The sequence below is a fragment of the Miniopterus natalensis genome, chromosome 11, assembly GCF_054644295.1.
Source record: "Miniopterus natalensis isolate mMinNat1 chromosome 11, mMinNat1.hap1, whole genome shotgun sequence".
Lineage (NCBI taxonomy): Eukaryota > Metazoa > Chordata > Mammalia > Chiroptera > Miniopteridae > Miniopterus > Miniopterus natalensis.
Genome location: NC_142091.1, coordinates 75,103,080 through 75,126,761, shown reverse-complemented (window position 1 = coordinate 75,126,761; position 23,682 = coordinate 75,103,080). Strand labels below are relative to the sequence as shown.

At 43.5% G+C, this 23,682-nt stretch overlaps 1 protein-coding gene across 7 annotated transcripts in view; it reads right to left on the bottom strand.

Moving 5' to 3' along the window:
• PPP6R3 (protein phosphatase 6 regulatory subunit 3) overlaps positions 1-23,682 on the bottom strand; it is a 99,937-nt gene that overhangs the window by 7,601 nt on the left and 68,654 nt on the right. For 3 of the 7 annotated variants that reach the window (XM_087822050.1, XM_087822052.1, XM_087822051.1), the window contains 8 exons: positions 20,833-20,919; positions 15,461-15,558; positions 13,804-13,858; positions 12,863-12,993; positions 8,967-9,088; positions 6,452-6,605; positions 5,087-5,193; positions 3,212-3,362 (listed from right to left, as the gene is read on the bottom strand). In XM_087822050.1, the coding sequence (XP_087678176.1) occupies positions 3,212-3,362; positions 5,087-5,193; positions 6,452-6,605; positions 8,967-9,088; positions 12,863-12,993; positions 13,804-13,858; positions 15,461-15,558; positions 20,833-20,919 (905 nt within the window). The remainder of the gene's footprint in view (positions 1-3,211; positions 3,363-5,086; positions 5,194-6,451; positions 6,606-8,966; positions 9,089-12,862; positions 12,994-13,803; positions 13,859-15,460; positions 15,559-20,832; positions 20,920-23,682) is intronic. The other 4 variants (XM_087822053.1, XM_087822054.1, XM_087822055.1 and 1 more) reach the window with 4 other exon arrangements.

Here is a 23,682-nt window from a genome sequence, read left to right as displayed (position 1 = left end):
GGAGGCTCCGATTTCACTGGTCCCCGGCCCCCATTTGCCCCAAGCCATCCCTGCTGTTACTGGGCTCTCCCCCCAATCACACTGGCCCCTCACCTATTTGTGTGCTAATATCACAGTTTTAATTACTGTGACTCTGCAGCATGACTGAATATCTGCCACGGCAAGTCTCTTATTTCATCTTCCTTACGATTCTCTAAGCAATTTGGAAGCCTTTTTATTATTCCAGATATTTCAGAGTATGTTTATCAAGTGCCTTTTAAAATCCCAACTAAGCCCGGCCAAGCGTGGCTCAGCGGTTGAGCGTCAACCTAGGATCCAGGTGCTCGGGGTTCGATTCCTGGTCAGGGCACATGCCTGGCAGGCTCGATCCCCCGTTAGGGGCGTGCAGGAAGCAGCCGATCAATGACTCTCTCATCATTGATATTTCTCTCTCTCTCCCCCCCTCTTCTTTCCTCTCTCTGAAATCAAAGATATATTAAAAAAAAATCTTTTTTAATAAAAAAAAATAAAATCCCAACTAAAACTCTGAGTGAAACTGCAGTAAACATAAAGATGGATTTGATAAAGTGGGAGTATTTGTAACCCTGAGCTGGCCCATCACAGAATAAATGGGCCTCCACTTGTCCAGATCTTCTGGGGCCTCTTTAATTGGCACTTCCAAGTTTTCTCTCTCTCTTTATATATATATGGGTAAACATAATTCCTAAATAATTTATAGTTTGATGTATCTTGTGACAGGTACTTTGTCTTTTACTATACTCCTAGTTGCTTATTGCTGATGCACAGAAATGGTATTGATTTTTAAAAGTGACCTCTTACCCAGGAGCTTTGCTAAACTTTTATTCGATAACAATCATTATCATCTGCAAATAAGTTTTAGCACATCCTGTCTAACCTTACCTCTATTTCTTTTTCTTCAGAAATATCAAATAATGTTCTTTCAGTCTATTAAAAGAAGGTGAATCACACTGACAGATTTTCTAACGTTGAACCAACCTTGCATTCCAGGAATAAACTCTGATCATTATGAATTAATTTTAATACGCTGTTGGATTTAGTGAGCAAATACTATAGATAGGATTTCTGCATTTAGATTGCTTGTAAGGAACATGAGTTGGTCATTTTCTGTAAGTATCCTTACCTGGTTTTGGAATTAAGATTTCATTACCTTATAAAGATTGAGGCAGTTTTTGCGTTTTCTATTTTTTGTAACAACGTAAGACAGAAACCAGCAGACTCCAGTGCACGAAACCGCGCTGTGTCACTGCTGTAACTGCCCCGCACCCCGCCAACCTGTGACCCTGCTACAGAGTCGGTATGCTCTTTCACTTCCCCCACAGGTAATGGCATGTTTGTACCTTGTCCACTTAAACAGACTGCTTCTCTCTTTTTTACTGATATTAGGTTCTTCCTTTATCCTACTACTATTTCTTTGCTGGGTATGGCTTGTCTTTCCAATTTATCCCATCTTTCCCTTTATGGCTTGGCTTTTTTTTTTTTTTTAGTTATAAAGTCCTTTACCTCCAAAGCTAAAGATACCCTCTCATGCTGTCTTCTGAAAGCTGTAGGTGTACCTTTCATGTTTATGTTATCTTTTTTCTCCAAAATGGATCATTACTATCATTAGTCCATTTTTTCTTGCTGAACTGTAATGTCATTCACTCTAACATGTATCAGGTCCATTTAAGTGTAGAGGGTCAATGTGTAGGTAACTCTGGGCCAATGCCGCATCATCTCAATAACAGATTTAATAAGAAGCATTGATACCTCATCTGGTGAAGCCTCCTCACTTTATTCTTCAAAATGATCTTGGTTGTTCTTGGCTCTCTTTGGCCTTCTTTATAAATCTCACAATCAATCTCTCATTTTCCATGAAAAACTCCACTGGGATTTTGATGAGAAACACATTCCTTTTCTAGATTAATTTTAAACAAAACTCCAGAGATATCTTCCCATTAACAAACATGGCATATCTCCCTATTTAGTGAGACCTTTATTGTATCTTTCAATCTTAGTTATCTTATAGGACACGTTTAAATTTTAATTAAAAAGGGGGGACACCTGTAGGACATCATGTATTGGGACACAGCATGCAACTAATTTGTGTATCTAGTAAATTTGGCTAGCAGTTCTAATACTTGTCTATAGATTCAATTACTTGTCATAATCTACAAACAATAATTTTATTTCTTTCAAATCCTTATTCCTTTAATTTATTTTTATTTTATGCTCCTTTTGCTAAGACCATCAGCACGGTGCTCAAGAGCAGCAGTAACTGCAGGTCCAATTGTCTGGGCCATGCCTTTGAAGGGGGTCTAAGGCTCCCTGTTAAGATAAAGTCCTGCTGTGGATTCTTAGTGGACACCATTATCAGTTTCAGGTAGCCGTTTTCTATGCCTAGGCTGCTAAAAAGTCATGAATTATTTTGATTTTTATCAAATGCTTTTCTCTATCTACTGAAGGTCCAAATGGTTTTTATCATTTTCTCTCTGTGAATTACCTTAATGATATTTACAATGTCACAATATCCTCACATTCATGAGATATATCCTTGCATGACTTAAAACATGGCTGGATTTGGTGTGCTAGCTTCTAAGTTTTGTGCATATATGCCCACACGTGAGATTAGCCTACCATTCATTTCCCCCTTTCATGCCGTCTGTTTTGCCGTGACCTCACAATGGGTTGGGGAGTATCCCCTCCTGTGAGTTGAAATGCTCTGCATAACATGGAGACCAAAGCTCTAAGCACTGTTTTAACTGCAGCCTGCAAGTTTATATAAGTTTTTTCATACTCTTTTTTTTTAAAGCTATCATCATTTTGCTACTGAATTCTAAGGACTGCATGATGTTTGAAAAAATGATCAGTGTGATATTTGGTTGTGATGGGCTGAGCTTTGTAGCTTGTATACAAGTCAATTTCTACTATGACTAAAAATCTGCCAATTCTTTATACTCATGTATTTTGAATCTGCTAGACTTAAACTACAGGGAACAACAGGCAGAGACACTTAGGGACCCAAACGTTTTTTTCCCCCCCAGGAATCCAAACTTTTCATCTCTTAAATTTACTGAGTTTACCGGAGATATTAGACAGTAGGCTAAGGTCTGAACACACATTTGAATCAAATTAAAGACATTAATATTTGAGGTTTCTCCCCATCATCCTCCCAACAACCTGAAGCTGCCAGTACGATCTCACCCCCGGTTACCTTTTGAAGACCGCAGTTTCTGTCTTGGCATCTACAGTGAGGCTGAGAGTTTCCTTCATGCCGCCATTCATCACCGTCTCAGTTACCTTGCCTGTACTTTCTGCATCTTCCTCTCCGTCAGAGCTGGCTTCCATGGCCACACTGCCTGGCACTGAACAAACAAACATACAACACACAGCTGATGGTCACCCACACCAAAACCAAACAAGAACTGTCACCCCTCTTCTTTGCAGATCTGTCCAACCAATGTGACATCTCCACACGAAGAAGAGTGTGATGGTTTGCCTGTTGTGGCGTGGGCCAATTCTGGATGGGCACCGGCCTCTTCACAATGCCCGCTGGAGAAACGTTCCATGGGTTTACTTCAGCACAGGACCAGCGAGTCCTCGCAGCCCTCCAAGCTGTGTCTGCCTACACACCCAACTTTCCCCAGCAGACCCTGCTGTTCCTGATGCTCTCCAGCCCACAGCTCAGGGCAGAGGAGGCAGGATGGATTCTACCTCCCCTACTTCCACCCACAGGACACACTCACAGTGCTGCCACGGCCTGTCCTCATCTCTTTCAGTTGTCCCACTAGGGTCCTATCCTTTTTTTCAAATTCCTTACTGTGGTTCCTTGTGGATGATTTCTTTTTTGTGTAATAGGGAGCCATCTGGTCTACTGGTTATAAGCTTGGGCTCTATAGTCAGATTTCCTGAATTCTAAGCCCAGCCTCACCACTGACTAGCTATATAACCCTGGGTAAGGCACCTCACTTGTTCGTGAAGCTTTTTTTTTTCTTTTTTAAAAAAATCTTTATTGATTTCAGAGAGAGGAAGGGAGAGGGGGATAGATAGATAAAAGCATCAATGAAGAGAGTCATTGATCAGCTGCCTCCTGCACGCCCCTAACTGGCCATCGAGCCTGAAACCCGGGCATGTGCCCTGACCAGGAATCGAACCCAATCTCCTGCAATCTCTTGGATTAGGTTGATGCTCAACTGCTGAATCACACCAGCTGGGCCGTACCTGAAGTTCTTAACCACAACATGGGGAATAACTGAACCCACCCATAGAACTGTTGAGGGACAAAGTGAGGTCATGTATACAAAATGTTTAATAGAATGACAATGAAACCAATATTAGTACTGGTTTTATTACTTTCCCTGCCCCTTGGTCCCTGTGCCCTCTACTGTATCCTCACCGCTTTCTCTAAGGACTGACTTCTTTGTTCCCTCCACATGCTACAGATTTCCCCTCACATCCCCTTCACCAACCTCCTCCCTCTCCCCCACCTCCCAAAGTCCTGTCCTTCATGCTGAAAACAGTTCAGGGCCCACGCTAGAAACGACGTGCACATTTTGAATACCAGGACAACCCAGGGGTACCCCGACCATTCTCTCTGTTCATGAAGGCGAGAGGGAAATAGCCTCACAGCCTGAGACACACCCAGACACACACATGCTCCTGCAAAGTAAATCCCAAGGGACAAAGAACAGGGTGCTGACTGGGCTTGGAAGGCACATTAATTCAGGTCCTATTCCTCCAGGGACTACAGGCTGAGACCTTCCACCTTTTGGGGCCTGTCTCCTTTTCTGCACATTACGGGACTGAGTGGCTGAGTGCTCAGGGTCCTTACTCCCTCTAGGATCGACATGCTATGGTTCCAGAGCAAACGCACGATGTCTTTTCTCCAGCTGCCCTGTGGACATGAGACCCACCATTTTCCTGGCTCCTTTGAGCTCTTGAGCTTGAGAGTGGACAGTCAAGTGTGGTTTTATAAACCTGCTACATGGATAAAGATACCTTTTCAGATCTAGAAAAGTTAAGCGCCATTAAAGCCTGAACAACCACAAAGTGATGGCCTGTGGGCCGTGCCCTGGCTCTCTGCACCCACCTTCGGGCTGCACGGCCAGTGCGGCAACACTGGGAGTCAGAGGGTCCATCGGTTCAGTGCTAGTTTCCATTTCCACTGGAGAATTACTCCTCAAAGATTCTTTTGTACTTTTAGAAAAGAGAAAATTCATAGGTTAGCAGTGGGTAATAGCCCCCCGTTACCATTATTCACAAGAAAACCTTTGAAAATCAGTTCTGCTTCGCTGGGAAGGCACCAGCAGTTGGTTACAGACCCCCAGGACACTCAGATCTACATGTGGGAGGCAAACATCCGTTCTCAGCAGGGCAGAAAGCAGGGACTTCTCCCAGGTTCCTAGCAGCCCCAGCCTCTCACTTCCCCATAATCACAGCTCCCAGGGCAGGGACAACGGCACACACTGCACAGTATCAAGAGCATCTCCGTGTCAGTCTACAAAAGCCCTGACTTATGGAGAGCCAAACTGCCGGAGGGCCCGGCCCTCTGAGAACACTGACTGAGAAAACTCGAGCTGTGTACAGGAGGAAGGGAAGCAAGCCGCTTCAACAACGTTCTTAGGTAACCAAGGGCTGGTATGGTCCAGTTAGAAAAAGAGAGAAAAGCAAAAGGTGGAAACATGACTAGAGTCAAGATGGTGAAATAATTCATATTTTGGAGACATTTTCCACCAATCTTATTTATTTCTGAAGAGCAGCTTGCTTACTGCTACTATTAGAGTTGCTATAAAGCAACGTGGGTTTTAGCCTACTCTTTGGTTTGTCTAAGATGGTAACTGCTCACTCATCTTTTCATAGAAAAAATAAAACATTCTGCAAATCAAACTAAGTCTAAAGAGATGCAAAATCCATGGTGAATACTCAAATGCCGACAATACTGTTCAGGAAAATTACGAAATGGGTGGTTGCTGTCATCGAGAATAAAAGTAAGACTGACAGCCTACATGCCACACCCTGTAACTTATAGTACTAGATGAGCTACATGTGGGAGATAAGTCCACAGTATTAAACTCAAGACATAGGAGGTTCTGTCAGATCCCTAGCTTCTCATGACTCTCTCCTCAGTCCTGTCCTGACAGCTGGGGGGGCCACAGCAGGCCTGGGAGATGCCATCTTCATCAGCAGCCCTTCCACTAGCTCCCTGGGGCCAGGTCTTCCCAGGCTGCAGGTGTAGGACCTACTCCTCTCTCCCTCAGCTCACCCTTGGTGAAAGGAAGGAGGGTGGAGACTGTTGTTCTGGTACCTCGGAGCTGTGTCAATATCTCCCCCATGCTGATTTTCAGTCTTGTTTAAGGGACTTGGGAGTAAGTCAGGGTGACAAACGGTGCCAACGGCAAGCACACACCACCCATTCTCCTGTGGAAAGGTGTGGAGAGCTGGCGCGCATGCTCACCTCAGGGAGGACGTGAACTCTGAGAAAGAGGCCCAGCCCGTCTCTTTCGCTGGCATCGGCTCCTCTGTGCTCCAGACATCAGAGCCCACGGAGTCTAAGGGAGCACCGTGGGTTGTCTCCATGGGGACATCAAAGTTGGCTGACCAGTTGGGTGCTAAAGAGGGGAGGAATTTCACTTTGAGGACACTTCAGTAGTTAATATAACACAAGGTATTTTTCAAAAACAGATTCACAATGACTGAAAAAGATGGGGGTGTGGGAAAAAGGTATCCCTTCTCCCACAATCACTGGATAGGAGCAGAGAGCACTATCACCTGGAGGGCAGCCTTACAGTATCCGTCCTATCACACACTGCAGTGCCCTCTGATTCTTAGCAATTCCCCTAAGATTTTTTCCCCAGTAGAATATCACACAAAGATGCAAAGCTACCCATGAAAGAATATACTAACGTTAATGTCTTAGTTTTATCAAATTTCCCAAGGTCATATTAACATTGGGAAGGAAGGTGGGTGAAGGAAGCTACTCCCTGGAAAATCTTTGCAACTTTTCTGTAAATCTAAAATTATTCCAAAATAAAACGTTTGTTAAAAGTAAAAGAATATGTTGCTAATTCAATTGCAGTAAATGGGAAACAACCTTAATGCTTCCCTGTCTGCATCTGGCCTACTTCAGCCCTTAAGGGACTCCCAGCAGTCTCCTGTGGCCAGCCTCCTGTGGCTAATCTCCTATAGTTAGCAGGGACACCAGGAAGGATTCCTGGGATGCAATAAGCAATGTATTTGGTCCCCCTCCCCCACTCCAATCTCTGAAATGAGCTGACTGGTGGGTGGGGGCTCCTGGACCACCTGAGGAGGGGGCTGGTTGCCAGGGAAACCAACCTTGTAGGAGGGAAGAGGGGCTGGAAGTTGAGCTCATCATTAGCGGCCATGATTTAATCAGTTATGCCTACTTCATGGAGCCCCTATAAAAACCCCAGGTATAGGGTCAGAGCTCCTGGGTGAGCCCTGACAAACTGCATGGGGCCAGAAGCTCCTGTGCTCAGGGCCCTTCCAGACTGTCTTATTCATCTCTTCATTGGCTGTCCGTGTGCATCCTTTAAAATAGCCTTGGTGATAAGCTGGTAACAGCAGTCAAGGGCTCTTGCGAGTTCTGTGAGCTGTTTTAGCAAATAATGGAGCCCAAGAGGTCATGGAACTCCTGATTTACAGCAGGCTGGCTGGAAGTACCGGAGGCCCAGCCTTCTGATTGGCATCTGAAGTGGGGGAGGGCTGTAGAAGCCAGCCCTTCCCCTGTGAAAGCCCAGCCAACTCCAGGTGGACAGTATCTGAATGGAACTGCAGGGCCCCAGCTGGCATTGGAGCCTTGGTCTGAGTGGGAAAAGCCCACCAGCTGGTGTCAGAAGTGAAGCTGTGAGAGCAGAGAGAGGTTTTGTTGTCTATTTTCTAACTCCTACAGACATGGGCTGATTTCAGTGGGAGGTAGGGATGTCGGGATCTGCATGGAGCATCTGATTCCTGTCTGCAGTGCCTCTCACGATGACACCTGCCTGCCAAGTTTGGATCTGACTTGCAAGTCTGTTTAAGTGTCACCTCCTCAGATGTGTCCCTTCAGCTGACATGAGGCCTGTAATTTGTGCTCAGTGCACCCCAAGCTTCCCCTTCCCAGCACTTACGCTGACTCCCCAATCCTCACTGGACACAACTGGGTGTGGAAACCCCTGCTCTCTCTCGGGGCTATTTCCTATCACACTGGGGACTCCAGGCTGTATGGAAGGATGCTAGCCTAGGGAATTTGCCAGCCATTTGGAAGATTATCCTTGAGAAAAAAGACTGAGAAGTACCTGTGTACAACAGAGAAGTCCAGTTCTAAAGACCTTCCTGTGACTTTGGGCAAGTTCTTTCACTTCCCCAACCTAGGTTTCCTCGTATGTTTAATTCCGGCAGGGACCCCACTCACTGAGTTTCACTGAGGATGCAGTGAGGGCCTGCACATCGTAGGTGCTGAATTGGGGTCTGCTCTGTGCTTCCTGCCCCTCAGTCTGTATGAGTGGGCAGGGCTGCACTGACACCAAGGGATGATACCTGAATGCTTGGAAATCTCACGTGAAACGCTTAGAAGGTTAACAGTATTTTTAACAGGCCAGCTAATGCAAGTCTTCTCATCAAGTAGCAGGACATAAATAAGGGAGTTTCAGGGTTGCAGGATTACAAATAAACTCTGAAAAGCCCATTTAAATCTGTTTAAGCTTTAAGGTGTTTCCTCTGGCTCAGTGCATTCATGATTCTATGCGCCTCATCTTGCCATAGCTGCAGGGTCTCCCCCTTGGCACCAGCACCCAGAGGTCACAGTGTGCCCTGTCCCCTAGGCAGGCTCACACAGGGTTTCCACACAGAGAGAAGAGGAGCCACCATCAGAGGTGTGACCTGCTCCTTCCCTCAGGCCCCATCAAAAGACAACATGTTTTAAGGACTGTCCCAACACAAAGCAGCACACATGGGAGAGCAAGGCAACTCACGCTCGCTGAGGTCCACCTCCATCTTGTCCTCCGTGTTGGCGCTACTGGAGTCAAACAAGTCTTGTTTGGTTCCGTCTTCTTCCTCAGAGTCTGTGCTTTCCTCACTGTCTGTACTCCCCGAGCTAAGAAAAAAGGGACCGGAATAGTTAATGCTGCGTATGGGCCACCAGCTAAACCCAGAAAATTCTACAGGTCACCTGACAACAGAAAAGAGCCTGGCACTTAACTGGAACTTGCCTGTCTGACGTCATTTCATCAGGACTCTGCTCTGTGAGCACACTGCCTAATCCTTTACTCAAAGATCTAGACCAAGACCTAAGGCTGCCTTCCAACAGGTATGCAGAGGTGGCTAGTGGTGGTGCCAACCTGCCTATTCCTAATGACCAAGGATACTGAACTCCTTCTCCCTGCTGCTTTTCTGAAGATTTTTCTCATCTTCAGTGAGCGTGAAAACTGGGTTACTGTCGTCTTTCTCATGATAGTTCTGAAAGTTCTCCACAGCCTCTCCTACAAGTCCTTTACCAGACATGTGACTCGCCATGTTTCCTCCTAGCATATGCTCTGGCCTTTCATTCTCTTAATAGTGTACTTTGAAGGGTAGAAGTGTATAATTTTGATAAATTTAAACTCACTAAAATTTTTTTTATGTATAGTGTTTTTGGTATTTTATCTTACAAATCTTGCCCTGTGTGGCTCAGTGGTTGAGCATAGGCCTATGATCCAGGAAACCTCAGTTCAATTCCTGGTCAGGGCACATGCCTGGGGTGTGGGCATGACCCCCAGCAGGGGACGTGCAGGAGGCAGCCAATCAATGACTCTCATCACTGATGTTTCCATCTCTCTCTGAAATCAAGACATATTAAAAATAAAATTTAAAAAAATCTTTGCTTAACCCAAGGTTATGATGGGTTTCTAGCATAAGTTTTATAGTTTTACATCTAGGTCTATGACCCATTTTGAGTTCCTGTGTATGTGTGGTAAGAGGTATGCACTGAGCTGATTTTTTTGCATGCACATACGCAACTGTTCCAGCACTATTTATTCCAAAGTCTATCCTTGCTCCACCGAATTGTTTTACCATCTTCACCAAAAATCAGTTGTTAATGTACCTATTTATGGGCTCCATTCTGTCCCCCAATCTAGTCCCTGTCCTGGCAGTCACACTGTCTTAATTACTTGAGCTCAGGTTATGCTGGCCTCCAATTCTGTTCTGTATGAAAGCTGTTTGGGCTATTCCAAGTCCTTTGTATTTTCACATGAATTTAAGAATCAACTTGTCAACAGCTAACAAAAACTTATGATTTTGTTTGGGGTTGCACTGAATCTAGACCAATATGGGTAGAACTGGATTCTTAACTGTACTGAGTCTTCCAACTTATAAACACACATCCTTTATCAAGTCTTGGTGTCTCTCAGCTGTTTTGTAATTTTCAGCGTGCAGGTCTTCCACATCTCTTGCCAGGTTTATCCCTAAGCTTTTAATACTTTGGTGCTACTACGAATGGCATTGTGTAGTTATTTCTATTCTAACTGTCTGTCTATGGCAGTATACCGAAATACAACTGTATTGACTTTGTACTGGGCAATCTTGCTAGACACTTAATTGTTCAAGTAGTCTTTTTGTAGATTCCAATTAACTTTCTACATTGGCAGGCATGCTGTTTGCGAATAAAGATAGTTTTATTTCTCCTTTCCAACCTAGGTGTGCCTTTTATTTCTTTTTCTTGACTTACTGCACTGGCTAGAACCTCCAGCAAAACAGTGAAAAGCAGTGGTGAGTGTAGTTTATTCCTGACCTTGAGGGGAAATCATCTGGTGTTTTACCATTATGAATGATGCTAACTGTAGGTTTACCTAGAAGCTTTAATCAGGTTGAAGAAATTCCCTTCTATCTCCAGTTTGCTGAGAATTCTTAGAAATAGATGCTGGATTCAGCCACATGCTTACTGACTTTAAAATGTTAAACCAAACCAACTCAGTATCCTGGAATAAACCTTACTTGGCCCTAATATATTACTGTTGCATGTATTTGCTAAAGTTTTAAAAGGATTTTTTGGCTTTGGCTGGTGTGTTTCAGTTGGTTGGAGCATCATCCTGTACACCAAAAAGTTGTGGGTTCGATTTCCAGTTGAGGCGCTTATGTGAGGCAACCAGTCAGTATTTCTCACATCAATGTTTTTTTCTCTCTCTCCCCCCATCCTCTCTAAAATCAGCAAACATATCCTTGGGTAAAGATTAAATATATATATGGAGTTTTTGCATCTATGTTCACGAGAATAATTGGTCACTTTTCTTGTAATGTAGTGTAGTACCAGCTTCTGGTATCAGGCTGTGCTAATGTGGCAGCATAGAATGAGGCAGGTACGATGGCTTCCTTTCAACTTTTTGGAAGCTTCTGTATAGAACTGGTATAATTTCTTCCTGAAATGTTTGCCAGAATTCACCAGAAATGTCTGTAACAGACACAGGACTATTCAGGTTATCTTTTTCGCTTGAGTTTTGGTAGTTTGTATCTTTCAAAGATTATCTTAGTTGCCAGAGTAACCGGCCTAGAGCTGTTTGTAAGATTCCCTTACATCCTTTTAGTGAGTATCTGTGGGGGTCTGTCATGATGTCACCTCTCTCATTCCTAATATTAGTAATGTGTATGTTCTTTTTTCTTAATCATTCTGTCTAGAGGTATAACAATTTAATTAATCTTCTCAAAGAACAACTTTTGATTATAATGACCTTCTCTATTGTTTTTCTGGTTTGCATTCTAGTTTCTTAAGGTGGAAGCTGAGGTTACTGACTTGAGATGCTGCTGCTTTTTAAAAATAATCAGTTAGGACTAAAAATGATACTTTAAAGTATTGTTTAACTGCACCCTCCAAATTCTGACATACTGTTTTTATTTTTTTTCAATTAAAAATAGTGTAATTTCCCCTCTGATTTCTTCAATTCATGAGTTATTTAGCTTCCACATATTTGTAGATTTTCTAGAGCCCTCTCTGTATTTATTTCTAATGTAACTCCACTGGGGTCAGAGAACATACTCTGTATGACTTGAAACCTTGTTTACTGAGACTTGCTTTATGGTCTAAAAACAGTCTCTCTGAATAACTATTTCATGCGCACTTGAAAAGAATGTGTGCCCTGCTGTTGGGCGGAGTGCTTCACAAACGTCCAACAGGTCAGGCTGGTTGGTAGTACTGATTTCTGATTTCTTCCTATTGTTTTATCAATAATCTGATTACAACTGTGGATATGCCTACTTCTTGCAGTTCAATCAGTTTTTCTTCATGTACTTTGAGGCTGTTATCGGGACACAGACCTCCAGCTGCTGTTCTCTTAACTAAAGACTCTGACAATGAACACGCAAAAAACAGAAGCACGTCTATTTAGGTTCTTGTGATACAGTGACTTAAAGAATGTAAGGGGGAAAAAGACTGAATTGATTCTGATGGGTATCAACTGACACGAGTCTGTCTCCCCAAGTTAGATTAGCTCTTAGAAGCTTCTCCCTCCTTGGGGAAATATTCAGTCTGTGTAAGAAACAATACATACCCCAGCTGCTGCTGCTATGGCTGGTGAAGGAGCACTTACTCAGTGCTCCATGACTATGTCCCAAGCATCGGTTCCCAGTGAGACGAGGCTGTGCCACAGCGTTTCATGAACTACACATAAGCACTCCCCGCGTGTTCGGGTGGGTCACCTCAACTTGCCCATTCTCCTGTCACACTAGAGACGGGAGTACTGGCACCAGCTCATCACAGCAGTTAACCAGGTATTTCTGATTATGACAAAAGCTTTGGTCTAGGCCAGATATAATGTTAGAAGAGGCTACAGTGATTTCTCCTAATGATCTTTGCTTTATGCACTGAGTATTATTACTACTGAAAGAGACTCTGCTTTACCTGGACCGTCTTTGGGATTCTGGCGTAAACGCAATGTGCTTCTCCTCCCAGATGTCTTCCTCATCAGAGCCGCCATCATCAAACTGCTGGATTCTTTCCTTACAACATGCTTCAAACAAGGCAATGTTTCCCTAAATAAAAACAAGAGGAGAAAGAGAACAAAAGTTTAAAGCTCAATTTTTCTCCAAAAGTTAACAATGTAAATTGCATTCTTCTATTTCCTTTAAAAAACAGTGCTGATTATATACACCAAAATAAATTGTAAATATCTAATGTCAGCCTCTGTGGAAGTAACAAGTTCCATCACTAAGACTGGACTCAAAACTAGCATTCAAGAAGCTGAGACTGTCTTTGTGGGCTCACTTTCATCTAGTGAAAGCACCCGCTCACCTGAGATGCACTCCCCTATCTGTTGGACAGGAAAAGCACTTGTATTTCCTCTACTCTTCCAGTTCAGCTAAGCAGTGATGAGCACCAACTGAGTTCAGCACTTTCTACATTATCACATCAGCCAATAAAACAGTGATCTCTCATACTAATCAACATAAAGATCAATACTGTGCCACTCAAACAACACTAATTCAACAGATCAGTTGCTGAATTGGGTGACTGGGTGTCAGAACTGCCCAGGGCTGAGAGGCTGATGATGACCTAGCCCAAACTTCTATTCTGCTGACGTACAGCAGATATAAAAGGTAGCAGGCTAGCATCAAACTTTATTCTGAGCTAAATGTCTACATTGCAATCAAAAGTGACCCTGGTTTTATTAGCCCTGTCGCAGCTTAACCACAGGGCAGGCAGGCCGCGTGAGTGGGTAAAGCCCCCATCTAAAAGAAGGCTGCTGGCCCCAGAGGCCCCAGTGCACACGGCACCCACATGCTGCCTGTCACGCCCAGCTCCCACTTGTCCTTACTGCTCATGCAGGAAACCTGAATACTTACACTTTCATTTGTATTGAGGGTAAAGTTGATGTCTGATACCCGATCGAAAGAAACACTGTAAACAAAATATAAGTGTTGGAATAGTTAATGATCTAGACTCACAGAAACACTATTCATGAAATTTCCCAAATTTAAAATATTTATACTATCACTAAAATCTCTATACGTTAAAAAAACACACACCCTGCTTGCATTAAATGATCCCCTCCTTTGGAATGAAGGAACTCATATAAAATGGGAAGGCTGAAATGGAAGCCTTTTGAGAAACAATAAACACACCCTCAAAGCCGTCCTAGGAAACATTTTTAACATCCACGGACAACCATGGCTCCATAATCAGGAAAAAGGTTACTCGCAAAGAAGAAACAAGTCAAAACACACACAAAAGCACACAAAAGCTGTCAGACACTAAGCTTTCCCCAGGCACAGCCAAAGTCATACATACAATACACAGACATCCCTGAAATCTTCGGCTCTAATATGGCATCATTAGAAAGAAGGTAGAGAGTAAAAAAATTCATAGCCTAGTAACATAATTTTTTAGTAGGTGGGGCTATCATCATTCTTAAAAGATCTGTTCTAATCAACCATTATTCTATGCCCCCAATACAAATTTTAAAGAGATCGTGGAGCCCTAACTAGAATATTAAGTGCAGACAGGAATGTGCTGAGATGCCACGTGGGGAGCCGGGAGGTTCCAGTGTGTGAACCCCTGCGGTTCTGACACCAACACTCCCTTTGGACTTCTCAGGGCTGTTGACAGCCTCCCACTCCTGAGCCGAAAGTGGAGCCTGAGGCGCAGGTGCCAATGTGGCCTGTTGCACGGCAGTTACGGTGTGCTGAAAGTCTCTGAGCTTCTCCATGTCTAAACTCCATGTGGCTGTGACAGACGACAGCTTCCCCTGGCTGTAGTTCAACAAACTATTGTGAGGAATCGCAACAACCCAGCGTTCACAGCGTCATCAGCGAGTCTCCTATGACAGCAGCCACCCAACATTCAAAACTCCGTTCTCAATGAGCTGTACTGCCTGTCTCTTAAACACTTTATTCCCAAGGACAGATGCTAGGTTTGTTTCCATTTCTGTGGGTCATGCACACATCTCCTATCCACTGGTTTTCTACAGCACCAGTAATCCCCACTGCTGTGCTCCTCTTACCCTGACTGCAGAGAGAGTAGTCTGACTGCCTGGCTCTTGCAAAAAACCCAACTCTACTTTCTGGTTGGTCACCTAGAGAAGAGAACACAGGAGGGTGGAGCTGCTCCTGCTGTTACATATACCCGCACCGTGTGCTGTACGGGAAACTGCTGGCTCACACCAGGGAACTAATACAGGGGCTTCCGGCTTTAAATAATGCCACCTAACACTAATAGTTAAAAGGGCAAAGCATGACTGAGTTTCTAAATCTAGTAAAAATAAACCTCTGCGAAAGAGGTCAAGCCCAAAGGCAATGCCTCTTAGTGGGAGACAATCTAATTCCTCCCTGTGTTTAGGGTGCTGCATGGCCGGGCAGGCTGAAAACTAAAGGAACACCAGGGAGGGTGGGTTCCTCCTGATTCACAGATGCGGACAAGTTCCAAAAATCCAGGAAAATCACAAATGTCTCACCAACAGCAGGGGCACACGAAACAAATATGGGAGCAGGAAAACATACTCACTTGCCAATGTCATCTTGATCTGCAAACTTCTCATCGTTGAAGCCAAACTGGTCAATAAAATTGGACGTCATTTGTTGCATCTGATAATCAGAAAAGGCCTGGCAACCCCAGGACCAGTGACAGTGATATAATGATTCTAATGACATTCTACACACTACTTGCCCACTTGTGTTCCAGAAACCACCTTGCTTACACAGTCATGGGGCTTTAAAAGTTGGTGTGTTTTCTAAGAAAAAAATCAAATAATTTCAGACATAATCTGAACGAGGAAATGCTTGGAATTTGACCCACAAATCACTCTAATGCAGATATCACTGTAATACATGTTAAATGACCACTCTGTCCTCTCCTACACATTATCTTGAGAGAGGACTGGGTTGTCCAGTTCAAAGAGGTAATTTAAGTGACATGTGACAGTTTGAAATTATAAGGTGTATCAGCTACTTCTGGACACAACCAACCTTCTCATTAAGATCCAACACGTGGTGACCACCCACCACCCTCTGCACCCCCCGCCCCAATCCATTACAGCAATATAGCACTAGAGAAACAACCACGACCCTACAGACACAACGTTCTGGGACACTTAAAAAAAAAAAAGAAAAAAAAAGTAAGTCTTAGAGGCTGGGAAGAATATAAAAGCACCTTCTATCCTACCTACCTTAGAGACAGGACAGAGAGTTTTAATGCTGACCTGAAACCCCTCTGAAAACCCTATAACACTGTTTCCTATACCATTTCTAGAGAGTATCAGCTCAGCTGGGTTTTCTTAGGTGAGAAATAGGGGAATGTTCCAATGGGCTCCACAAAAATGTTGGTACTCTAATTTAAAAGAACAGCAGGCCCAGGGAACAAGTGAAATCAGGGAATATATTCTGTGCCATGGTCAAGAGTAAAGAACTTATGAAGATAAGCCAGTACCACTCCTCAATCTATCCCAACAAAAAATATGGAGACAGCCCAGCCGGGCGTGGCTCAGCGGTTGAGCCTCGACCTAGGATCTAGGAGATCTGGGTTCGATTCCCGGTCAGGGCACATGCCCGGGTTGCGGGCTCGATCAATGACTCTCTCATCATTGATGTTTCTGTCTCTCTCTCTCTGCTCTCCTTTCCTCTCTCTGAAATCAATAAAGATATATTTTTTAAAAATAAAAAATAAATAAATGTGGAGACATAACAATGTGTGTGCTGCCCTGAGGACAGAGCTGTGGACAGGTGAGACTGCTCTTTCCCGCAGGAAAGTCCCATACAAGGGACATGAGCAGCAGCAGACGGCTGAACTAAAGGCATCACTCTGGAGGCCCTCGGAAGGAGGGAGGCTATAGCCAACTTGGTCCTCTCTGAGCAGAGCCCATGATTCCACCCTGCAGACATGTCCCTGGTCCTTCCTTTCTGATTACTCATTCTGATGGCAGGGAATTATGGCATGAATAATCCAAGTTGTGGACAATTGAAAAAAACATGTTATATTTGGCTTTGGAAGGCATCTTTTCCTGAAGTCTGAAAAAAACTTTAGCTCACTGAAACCTAAAACCTCGCCTTTCTCTAACTCCAGACACCCCCTAGCGGCCTCTCTGCTCACTCTCACTGCCCACAGCCATGACACTGTGAGCTCCCGGGGGCACAGGCCAGCCGCACAGGCATGCTACTAGGCGACCGGCGCTGAGCTGTGGGAATCTGGCTAAAAGAGAAGGGGAGGCACAGGTTCCAGGCAGCTGGCCTGAGCCTTGGGTATGCTACTGGAAAATATGATGTGCAGCATTCAGATTCATTGAATCATAGAGGAAGGAACTAGCCGTTCTTTTATAAGGTAAAATAACCTTGGTAACTTCAAAGATGTGGTAGAGAATGATGAGCCGTCCTCCTGAGCTCCTAAGTTTACTGAAAATTTGGTCACACAGGGAAAAGGTACCCCTCAATTGTTTTGCTTCACTTTTTTCCTTTAGTTTTTTGTGCTTCCAGAGATCCTACTCTAAGTCTTTTGGGTGTAAAAGGGAAGAAACATTACCAAAAGTGTTCCTTTAACTGCTTCACGATACTCTTAACTGCTTCATAAACAGAATGCAAAAACTAAATGTGTTATAAATGTGCGTGGGAATACACACATGCACGTACATACAGTCGCCCCTCAGTACCCACAGGAGGTTGGTCACAGACCCCCTCGGATACCAAAATATGAGGGTGCTCAAGCCCCTTATGGAACGTGTAGAGTGTACACCCTCCTGTACACTTCAGCTCATCTCCAAGTTACTTATGACACCTAAGAGAGTCTGTCCACGTTCAGTACAGACCCCTGGAAGCCTAGCTATGTCGCAACAGCAGGACATTTTTCCCTCAATATCTCTATCAGTGGTTGGTTGAATCCACCAATGCAGAACCCGTGATATAGAGGGCTGACTGTATAAATATACATATATAAATACACATACATAGGTACACACATATTTGTATCTATCTGTCTGTCTATCTATGGAGATACAATAGCAACTGACAGGCAGTTAACCTCTGTGCTGACAATACAGAGGGAAAAAAAAAAAGAACAAACCCAGTCTCCATTAATGCTAACTCTATTATAGCTTCTAAGAAGATATAAACTAGCAAAGAACTTCAGGTTTCAAACCCAATTTTCACTACTAAAGCCACCACAGTGTACTAAACCCATGTAAGTGAAGACTGCTACTGTACTCTATTTACAGATACATAAAAAGTGTTTTGAACTCTGAGAAGTCCAAACCTGGAGAGCACCATATGGCTGTGTAACTATTAAAATCTTTTAATTATTAAAAAACAAAAACAGAACAATCATGCTGCCCAGAACTGTCATCCTAGACAAAGCCAGGGACTGTTTAAGTCACTGAGAAGGGAGCCCACTGCTTTAGTAAGCAAATCTCTTTGGTGGTGCCTCCTGAGCAACAGACACTCCTGGACCACTTGGCCTGACCTGCCTGCCTCTAGACAAGTCTGCCTGGAAGGAGCAGTGGAGGGAGGCTGGAGGCAGACCTCCTCTCCCTCCACATCTCTGTTAGGCAGAATTAGGAGGAGGAAGAGTCAGACACCAGAGGTGAGGAATCCAGAGGGGCGGGAGGCAAAACAAACAGGCAGGGGCACAAAAGCTGGGGGACACTCCCTGAACCAAGCATGGCCGCACAGGAGACATGCTCAGGAAACCCTGTTTAATGACCTCTCTACACTCAGGACTTGACCAACATGAGATCTAACTTCAAATGTGAACAAGAACCTGAAGTTCTCATTCACATAAAAAGAGCTCTGACCTAAAGTAACCTGGATTTGTATTCTCAATGAAAAAGGAAAACATGCTTTAGAGCCTATTTCTTATTTTTAAAATGACCCATGATTGGTTTTAAACATGCACGACAGTTTGATGAAAGCACGCCCATCAGGAAAGAGTGGATCCTTTCCTCCTTTCAGAGGGTAACATAAAGTGGGTCAAGTCCATGGGAATGACCCTGGAGAGAGCTGCGCTACTCAGGCAGTTCTGGGGTGACTTAACGTGCACATCAGCAGTCCGTCAAACCACAACAAACTCAGAAACTTCTCCCAGAACAGCCATAATGCTGGAGTCAGGTTTCCTGAGAAGGGATCTATTTCCAGACACCTAAGCCTAACTACTCTTAAGTCAGTAGCCTGAAGCTCCAAGTTTATTAGGTTATGTACAAATACATATTTAGGGGACTCTTTGCCTTAAAGTTATTTCAACAGATACAAAAATCACCTTGGTAACTGACATTCTCCACTATCATGCTTTATTGTGGGGGTGAAGCAATATGCAGCATAGGGGTTCACACTAGGTTAAGCGGATAACTTCAGGACTCAACCGATGCTCCAGTGGAGGGAAGACTGATGTCTAAGTGTTTCCTGGCGCAGCACAGAGAACTCGAACCAAGAAAGGACTGCTTACAGGAACGAGGGCTCACAGCGAATCTAATGGGCAACATGAGTGGCTAGTGCTGCTAACTGGCAAGCAGGCAGGAGGGTGCTAGTGAGGCGCTGCCACCATCTACAGGAAGGCCCTGCTGCTCAACAGCACCCCCTACAGGATGGCTACTCCCTGCCCCTATCCTTTGGAGGCCGGCTTCAAATTCAAGGGCAGCAGTGTCAAGAATCAAGAGAGCCCTGGCCAGTGTGGCTAAATTGGTTGGGTGTCATCTGTGCATCAAAAGGTTGCTGGTTCAACACCCGGTCTGGGCACATGCCCAGGTTGTGGGTTCAGTCCCTGGTTGGGGTGTGTACAGAAGGCAGCTGATCAATGATGTTTCTCTTCTCTCACATCGATATTTTTTCTCTCTCCCCTTTTCCCTTCCTCTCTGTCTAAAAATCAATCAAAACATATTTAAAAAAAAAAAAAAAAGAATCAAAAGAGAGGCCAGGGAAGTGTGGAAATGCTACTCCTGACCTATCCTGAAACTGTGCATGTTAAACTGCCAGATTTTCAAAACCAAGCAACTGCTTAGCTCAGCCGACACTGGAGTGTGGCAGTCTACCTGGATGCCTAAAGACAGGGCCCACATAACCATCAGACGCTTCCTCCTGGCCCTGGGAAAAGACGAGGCTTAAAGGCTGAGAAAGACGCCAAGCCACACTCGGCACCAGGTGGGATGGTGACTACATTAATTCTATTGTCACACCAAAGGAACTGACATGGGAAGGCCTGCTCCTAAGGACAACTCTTCATATGAAGAGCTGATAACTTTTAAAAGGGCTTCTATTTTTAGCTCCCAAACTTGATACCCAGTTGACATCGTGAAACCATTTGTCAGCTTTCCAAGAACCACCAATGGATGATAAATCAGTACATCTATTTTTATATCCTGTTTCCGCCCCACAAAGATTAGAAGCAGCTGATAAACGGAGATAAATTTGGGAGTGGGAAGGGAGGATGACAATGAATTGCAACTAGGCCTTAATTTAGAAGTCACAATGCTAGACATTAAAGATACTGGAAATATATAAGCCATTTGGTTCAGGGATATCTGTGACATTAAAAAGGTCTTATTCCTATTATTTCTACTTTCAGCTTTCTACTACAGTAACCCTTAAGCAACAACTCAACTATTGTAAAGGTCTGCACAGTAAGCATGTCTGAGACACTTACTAAACCATTCGGCTTATTCAAATCTCTGTGAAACTTACCCAACTCATCACTGTTATCAGGCATGAAACATTTCCTGGAAATATAATCAATACAAACCTTCCTCTCGTATACCCAACACTTCCTATTTAAGTGTTTTTTCTAACTAATAAGTAACCCCACATCACATCCTAACACATAATCTGTCTCCAAAACTGATTCATAAATGGCAGCTAGACCAAGCATTTGAAATTAAAAAAAGCAAAGCTTTAGGCATGACTCACTTGCTGTAAAGAAGAATCCTGTGAGAAACCCGTTTCTTTAAAGTCAATTTCATCATCACTGGATGAATGAATATGGCAGGTTGTAACCTATATGTATAGAAATGTAAAAGACTATTTAACAGAGAAAAGTTTTGGACATTTGCATCATCATTTTTATGGAAAAATCACAAGCAAGAACAAAACTAAGTAACAGTTAAGTTGTAAAACCCACCCGATATTCAAGGGTGCACTTCACTCAACCAGACGGTTTGGCTTCCTGCCCTCTGCCGCCCACTTGTGGTGATTTCACTCATTGCTAGCATCACCAGAAAACAGGTAAGAGATGAGTTACTCCCTTCAAGTGATTTTATCTCCTATAAAATGTTTACAAAGGGAAGGCACAGAAGGAATGGCTCAGATGAAATGTGAAAATAATTTATAGGTGCCAAGCCTGAAATCTAAAACTGCAATTCCCAGGGATTACCAATGAGCCACTAAAAGGGCAGGTTTAAATATAAGGATTTTACTTTAAATTCTTGCATTTCCTGACCACTCTAAGAAAAGCATTGTCCATAAGCACTAAGTATCACTTGAGTCAACAGTTCCCTGCTTATAAAAAGACCCCAAATCTTCTTTCCCTTAAAATGTACCCCTCTGCCCTTAGAACTTATAACCAATTCATTAATTAAGCAAAAAGGCAAATATGAACTGCTCACCAATTCACGGTGATTTTTATTAATTCACAAATGTCACATAATATTAGGGGGAAATGTATTAACAATTAGAATGAAGATATACAAACAACTGACTACAGCACTAACAGCAATCATTGCTATATAGCAAGTAATAAACATGAACAGTCTGTACAGCCTGGAAACCAGCACGGAACTTCTGAGGGTCACTTACACAGCATTTTCTGAGTTATTCTTCCTGTACTTTCTGTAGAAGTGTTTTGGGCAGAGACCACTGTCATCAGGGGAGGACACAAGAGGCCATTACCTACCAGCCCTTGAAGCTGCACCGAAGAGCGTGGAGTTACAGAAACTGGCTGATCTGCTTTGCGAGGTTCCAACACTGGTTCAAGCCCAAAGTAGAATCTAAATAGATCTATATGTGGCATGGCTTGTGAAATCCTGAGAAAATCAGCCTGAACAAAATTAATCTTTCCCTATGGCTGACCATCTTTGGTAAAGACACTAAGCCCAAGTGAATAGCCCAGTGTTTCTAGTTCATTCCCTCTCCATCCCCCCTAAGATCTAGAGAACGCACTCACACCCTAATTTTGAATCTGGTCTGATGAAACCAGAGGCAGAATCTGTGATCAATGAAGGAAACCTGCTTACGTTGATCGTGGCTGTAGCGAGTTAACGGGGAAAGATGTGAGGAGAATGGGATGTGCCAGGAGCGCCTAGCGAGATGCAGAGGAGGTGGCAGAATACTGCTTGGTCACAGTAGCTGGCATTTTCCAGGGCCACTGCTATCAAGAGTGGGTCAAGTGGTTCCACTGCAGTGGATTTACAGGAGCTTTGGGCTACTTGGCAGGCAGGCCAGTGCCACAGTCATATTAAGCCAGTGTGTGTTTAGGGGTGAAACCCCATGGTGGGGTGCAGAATTAAAGACAATTAACAGAGCAAGTGAGGTGATCTCAACAAGAGAACAAAAAAGAGGTGGCTACTCCTGGAATGTCTTGCTAAGTTTAAATAGAATACAATGTATCCTCACTCATACTTTTACCTTTTGGTATAAAATAAGATATTTAGCTCATTAATTGAACATAAGAATTGCTTTTGCTAAGCAATTACTATGTGCCAGACATCAAAAAAATTCTGGGTGGGATCTAAAATAATTTTTTTTTCTCCAAAAAGAAACTACTGTTTTAAGAAGTTACTATTAATAATTGCAAAATGCATGTATAACTTTGCAATTATGTTATTGAAAAATGTGAGGCTTCTGACTTATTGCTCTGAGATAAAAAGACAATTTAATTTACCCAAAGAGGAAAGCTTGCTAATTGGAATCAGAGTAGTTCCATCATACAGATGCATCCACCATGAGTCCCTGATCTAAGCTTCTAGACATATCCTTCTGAGGCACCTCCATTCTCCTCCCTCAGCTAAAATTCCTGTCATCTTGCTTTTTTCTGTCTCATGCACATCTATCCGTTCTGCTGTCAAAATATAACCTAGCTCTGGCCTGGTGGGCTGAGTTGACTGGAGCATCGTTTCATACACAAAAAGGTGGTGGTTTCGATTCCCAGTAAGGGCACATACCTGGGTTGTGGGTTCAATTCCCCATCAGGGCCCATACAAGAGGTACCCACTAATGTTTGTCTCCACCCTTCCCTTTCTCTCTCTCTCTCTAAAAATAAATATAAAATATATGCTAGGGTGATGATTAAAATATATACATATATATAATAAAAATCCTAGAATCCCACTTCTCATTAAATCTTTTTAAATTAAATTGGGGGTGACATTAGTTAATAAGATCACATAGGTCTCAAGTGTACATTTCTATGATACATGATCTGTATACTGCACTGTGTGCCCACCACCCAAAGTCAATCATCAAATCTTGAGCCTGGCCGGGTGTGGCTCAGTGGCTGAGCATCAACCTAGGATACAGGTGATCAGGGTTTGATTCCCAGTCAGGGTACATGCCCGGGTTGCAGGCTCAATACCCAGTCAGGGGCATGCAGGAGGCAGCCGATCAATGACTCTCTCGTCATTGATGTTTCTGTCTCTCTCTCCCCCTCTCCTTTCCTCTCTCTGAAATCAATAGATATATATATTTTTTTAAAGTAAATTAAAAAAAAAATAAAAAATCAAATCTTTATAACCTCCCTAGTGCAGGTCCCCATTACCTACAGTC